General features: G+C 41.8%; 1 protein-coding gene across 1 annotated transcript; it reads right to left on the bottom strand.

Moving 5' to 3' along the window:
• Window positions 1-3,740: 3,740 nt before the first annotated feature.
• On the bottom strand, window positions 3,741-5,669 carry GADD45G (growth arrest and DNA damage inducible gamma). Its single transcript, XM_082275360.1, has 4 exons — window positions 5,475-5,669; window positions 5,018-5,119; window positions 4,658-4,871; window positions 3,741-4,544 (listed from the first exon to the last, which is right to left on the bottom strand). Exons 1-4 carry the CDS (start codon window positions 5,525-5,527, stop codon window positions 4,434-4,436), a joined length of 480 nt encoding a protein of 159 aa, XP_082131486.1. The 5' UTR covers window positions 5,528-5,669; the 3' UTR covers window positions 3,741-4,433.
• Window positions 5,670-6,159: the final 490 nt, after the last annotated feature.

Below are 6,159 nucleotides of genomic sequence, written 5' to 3' on the forward strand. Positions count from 1 at the left end.
CAACTTTTGTGGTTAGATTTCCTTCAGATTTACCTTTTCTATGTAGTGCAAGGGCCTACCAGATTGCATACAAATTGAAAGTGTTTAGATTTGACCTCATATTATATGGTTTTCTGTAAGTCTAAAGGAAAAAGTCTTCAGAAAATCTTATAGTGTGTATGGCCCATTAGGCTGGCCATAGACGGAGCAATTTTCTTTCGTGCAACCAGGAAAGTTGCAAGAAACAAAATCACTCGATTTTCCCATCAATGCAGTCTGTATTCATGGGGGAATCCTTCCTGTGGAGCCTTTATGTTCTCCTGGCTGTAAGGAGGGGGGCCATCCCCACTGGGAGAACACAGTGATTATTGCTAGCGGCTATAACAGTAATAGTACTAATTGCATGTAAAATTCGACACGCTGGTTGTACCCAAGTTGATCCATCAACTTGGGTACATTCAGCCTGTCCGTACAAGGTTTGAATCTCGATCTCGGCCAGTTACATCGAACCTTCTATGGCTGGCTTTAAAAAATATGGTTCAATAAATAATTTACTTCACTCTCCCTAGCCCCCCTAACCTAAAGTAAGGCTGCCCATCGATGGTGTGATTGAAAAAAAAACAACAGATTCCCCCATCCACACAAGCAAGGTGGATGGAGAAATCCTCCCAACCCCCGACTACTGTATTCTGACAGTGGGGACTCTTCAGCTGTCAGAATACACTGATCAGCACTGCAGCTGCTGATCGAATGAAAATGTTCCAACATTAACATTTGGCAGAAGTCAATCGATTGCTCGTCTTCTGTCGAGCAGGAATGGCCATCGATAGATCAAAATTCAGCCGGTTCAGCAGGTATCGGCCAAATTTCCATTCATCTATGGCAAGCTTTACCTAGAAAGCCCCCAACTAGCTCCCCACTTACCTCAGCGTGACCTCCAAACACCCCTTCAATGTTTGCCTCCTAGGGGCAGAAAATGTCTTCAAACCGGTGCAGTGAGCCCCCATAGACTTGAATTGGGCCACACTCTGAGGCTGGAGAATAGAGGAGAATAGAGGGGTATGGCCCTAGGCTATGGTGATTCACAGGCAGGTGCATCCTGCACTGTAGAACATTTTGGCTTATAGAAAGTTGCAGCTGTCATACTGGGTAAACAGTTGGGTAGTGGTGGGGGGTTGAGGGTTAAGCTGGATACACATTATCCAACTTTTTTTGTTAGATTTCCTTCAGATTTACCTTTTCTATGTAGTGCAAGGGCCTGCCAGATTGCATACCAATTGAAAGTGTTTAGGTCTGACCTCATATTATATGGTTTTGGTAAGTCTAAAGGAAAAAGTCTTCAGAAAATCTTATAGTGTGTATGGCCCATTAGTTTACAAGCAATAGATAATGTCATTTTACTAAAACCGAAATTACCTTAACCCCCCCCCCATAGCTAGGAATGCCTTCTTAGGCCTTAAAGTGCCCATAGGCATTAGTACAGGCAAATCAATCTAGTAGATACTAGTCTAAGAGCCCATTCACATTAGCGCGACTTGTCAGGCGACTTGTCAGCCTGACAAGTCGCGGTATGTCGCGGTCCATTGAGTAGTACAGGACCCGCTCTAATAGGAGCGACACAAGTCGCTCCAGCTTAGAAAAAGGGTCCTGTACTACTTTGGGGCGACCTCGGAGCGACTTGCATAGACTTCCATTATGTGAAGTCTCTGCAAGTCGCTCCGAAGTCGCGGTGCACAGCGGTGCATGAGACTTCACAGGTCGCCCCCCGAAGTCGTGTCGCCTCAATGTGAATCGGCTCTAAATGTCTACACAAGAAATGGGGTAAATATAAAAATCTTTGTAACACTGGACAAAGAATCATCCTATGCTTGGCCAGCATTAGCACTAGAAAGGACCAGTGTTCATATTTTCTGATGCATTTGCTTATATTGGCTTTATATATGGGTGTTGGGTAAGCCTGCTTTTATACAATAGTTAGTGTTCTACAAAAAAGAAAAAAAAAGAAAAACTTTTTCTTAGACTGTTGAGAGCATTATGTGTGTACTTGGATTGCAAATTTGCCCTAAAACAGAGTGTGCCTCTTAATCAGTGAACAGTATGGCACTGATTTACTTCTTAGAATACGGTTTCTCTTTGCTCATGTAGCAGAACAATTTGACCTTTCTTCTGGAACTTGTGTACACAAACTCGGCACATCATTGGTCACAGTATTCTTTCAGTTCCAATGCCTAAGATTGTTCCAAGACTTACGCTCTGCAGCTTTCGGTTGCTGTGCAGACGTCACAACTTTCTGTTTTTTTGGTACTTACACAATAGTTTGCTGTTCCTTTGCAGGTACATAATGCTTGCACAAGGCACAAAAGGTGCAAAGCACAGCTTCCTGGAAACTCAAAGACATGACCATTTAACTGGCACCTTACAAGCTACTTATTAGTAGTTTGCTGATACCTTGCAGAGATCTTGACCTTTATGATAGTTGGAGTGTATTGTGTGTTGGAAATTATCCATTTTCTGGTTGTATGCAAAGCAGATATGCATATTTGCATACAGTGCTTGCAACAGTTATAAAAATAAAGTATGTTGTAATAAACTAAGGCTGGCCATAAATGATACAGTTTTCTTCTTCAATTACCTTTAGATTTACCTTCAGCTATGTAGTGCAAGGGCCTGCCAGATTGCATACAAATTGAAAGTGTTTAGGTCTGACCTTATATTATATGGTTTTGGTAAATCTAAAGGAAAGAGTCTTCAGAAAATCTTATAGTGTGTATGGCCCATAAGTCTATTGGACAAAAGTGGTTCTTCCCTACTAAAAGATAAAAAAGAAAATGCAAGTGTATGGCCCATTAGGCTGGCCATAAATGATACAGTTTTCTTCTTCAATTACCTTTAGATTTACCTTCAGCTATGTAGTGCAATGGCCTGCCAGATTGCATACAAATTGAAAGTGTTTAGGTTTGACCTCATATTATATGGTTTTGGTAAATCTAAAGGAAAAAGTCTTCAGAAAATCTCATAGTGTGTATGGCCCATTAGGCTGGCCATAAATGATACAATTTTCTTCTTCAATTTCCTTTAGATTTACCTTTTCTATGTAGTGCAAGGACCTCCCAGATTGCATACAAATTGAAAGTTTTTAGGTTATGGTTTTGGTAAATCCAAAGGAAAATTGTGCAAGAAATGTGAATTACTTATGACAAGCCTTAAACCCATTGGAAATTTGCCAACTTGTTTCTAGAGCTAGGGTAAAAACCAAATGACATAGCTTGTGTGCTTTGCATGACTAAAGGAAGGGGGGTGGGGAAGTTTTCTTTTCTCAGTTGAATGCCTGCGGTGGCAGGGAAGCCCCTAACAGGGGCACATGGCCAGCTGCACTTTTTAAAGCAGAACAGAAACTTGTCTCTCTAAAGACCTCCTACTAGAATAATTCACTAATTTGAAATGCAGGATCTCCCGTCTTGCAAGCTGTTGCGATAAGCAGCTGTTGCAGGAGGGTTAGAGGTCACATTATCTGATTGAATAGTAAGCATTAACTGCCTCAGCCAAGGCTTATCTTGAGGAGCAAGCACCTTCTGTGCTAAGAAAAAAAAGGGACAATACAGTCTGTTCACAAAGGGGGCTGGCACAGAACAAAGCTGGCACGACTTTAGGATTAAATAAAAACAAAAGGCATGCAGCTTCATTTAGGCTAACCGGTATAGTGTATGTTTTGTGTCCCATATACCAACTCTATAAAAAATATTGCAAACTGACAACCAAAGTAAGTTTCAATTGGTTTATTAAATATAAAGAAATATCAAAATGAACAGTGCTGTAATCAAATGGAATTAAAGTAAGCACTTTATGATAGTGCTATAAAGCTATGCACGAAGGTATGACGAAAGTCTATGTAATATAAAGTTCATAGTTCATTGGTCTTTCAGGTCTCTGCCTCACAGACAGAATCATTAATAGAAAAAATGCAGTTGATAAGCTTGATATACATAGCTGTTGATTAGCTTCATAAGTCCAAAGTTTTTTTTTTGTTATATAGTATCCAGTCCAAACATTTCCAAAAATCCACTTAATTTCAACTTAGCAAGGTGTTTCCCATCTGCCATGGTCTTCCTTGTACCATCTCAGCCAAACGATACATTTCCACTTTGCAAAAGTCCTTCCAGGCTTGCAAAACATGCAACATACTCCAACTCCACGGTATGACTGCCCCATTCAGTGCTACTAATGTAGGAGGCTTTGCACTGGTCTGAACCTTCCCTTCTGCAGATCGGTCCACGGTCAAGTTTCCTCCTTACTCTTTTGCTCCACAAGAGCCAACATCTTGCCGGTCTCAGCCACAGTTTCCGACCTCAACCGGCGTAATCCACAGACTCGGGGAATGCAGCCCGTCCATCCAGGCGCACAACACCGTGATAAGAATGCCAAAAGATTTTTCACAATCTAATGCATGAGTCAGTTCACTCGGGCAGGGTAATAGTTGGAACCCAGTCATTAACATTACGGCTTTCTTCACAAAATAGACCAAGTTTTTCCAGAGCAGGGTCTTTCCAAGCATCCTCACTGGGGTTCTGAGAAAAGAAAAGGAACAGAACATGAGTAAACTGCTTAGGAACAGAAAGTTGGGACATAGCCAAAGGCACAGTTCCAAGTCAGGAGAGATAAGCTGAAACACAACGCTTACCGTAATAAGGATGCAATGCAGATCTTTCGGCTCTCCAGACTCATCGTTGCTGCCCAAGATTTCAGCCAGCTTTTCAGTGTCATTCAGACGTACGATGTTGATGTCATTTTCACAGCAGAAAGCTTGGATAAGGGTGAAGTGGATCTGCAGGGCAATGTCGCCCTCATCAAACTCATCAGCAGCCAGAATGCAGAAGGTAACATTGTCTGGATCTCTGTAGAAGAAAAAGGAACACATACGTTAGTTCTGCAGTTGGGGGGGAAAAAAGAACACAAGTGGGTCTGTGTGTGGGCACTGTGTTACGTGTGTGCATGAGTAATAGGTGTGCGTGGGATCTATGCAAGGGAGTAGGATACTTACACATTCATTACTTTGGCAGACTCGTAGACTCCAACGGTCAGACACTCCTGTCTCTGGGCGGAGGTGAGCAGCTCGTGAAGAGCTTTGCCAGCGCTGTGCATCCTAAACAAGACAAAAATAAATGCACTTAATACCGGAATCCAAGCATCATCAGAAACTAAACTACACAACGTATCTGAAAGCTAACAGTGTGTTCTATACTGGAAAGTCCTTATAAGGCTGTAGCTGTAGCTCCATACGCTGGCTGCTGTCACTTCAAGCTACACATGGTCTATACAGCATCTGATCACTAACATTTTTTATATAAATCTACATTTATTAGATCAAAAGTCACCCTCCCAGCCAACGCATCTCTATTTTAATGCAATAAAAGCAATAATACTATAACATGCACCCTACATCTCCCCAATAGATTACTGGCACTCAGCAATAGACTAGAAATAAGCACGATAATTACCTTTCAGTGCTTTCAACAACGGTTTCCTGTCCGTGAATCTCTTCCAGAGTCATGATTCTTAAATGCTTCACAAAGGAGTAGCTAAGAGCCAGCAAGAAACAAAATCCAAAGGTTTGCAAAAGGCGAGCTGAGCTGTTATATCCAAAGAGGGTTTGTAAGATCAGAGAATTCCAAGCAGTGAGTAAGGAACACAGGCAGCAGCTCAGGCTTTTATTTAGTGACAGGCGTAGGCGTGGTTTCCAGCACTCCTTCTCTCTCATTGGCTGGCGGGGGGACACATTGTAATGCAAATCCTGATCAGAAGCTCTGGCTCGTGCCAGAAGGCCACATGGGGGAGGGGGGCTGTTCAGCAGAGCAGAGGGTGTCTGTGGTGGGCGCAGGGGGGATTTTTCTTTTCTTTACAATGACTCAAAGTCTAATGTCTTTGTGATGCTGTTACCGGGCAGACTGGAGCCTGCAGATTTTAGATTTACAAGAACACAGGGGTTACCTCAAAAGAAACCCTAAACTTTATATTGGTGCTCATTGTGGGTGTTAAAAAAACTTTTCTTCTCACTTTTTAGCTCAGCATGATGCTCATTGCTGAAATGTGATGAGACCATCAAAGGAGATCTGCATGATTATACTTTAGGATTACAAATATATATATATATATATATATATATATATATATATATATTATAAT

The sequence above is a fragment of the Pelophylax lessonae genome (assembly GCF_965119305.1).
Source record: "Pelophylax lessonae genome assembly, chromosome: 1".
NCBI lineage: Eukaryota > Metazoa > Chordata > Amphibia > Anura > Ranidae > Pelophylax > Pelophylax lessonae.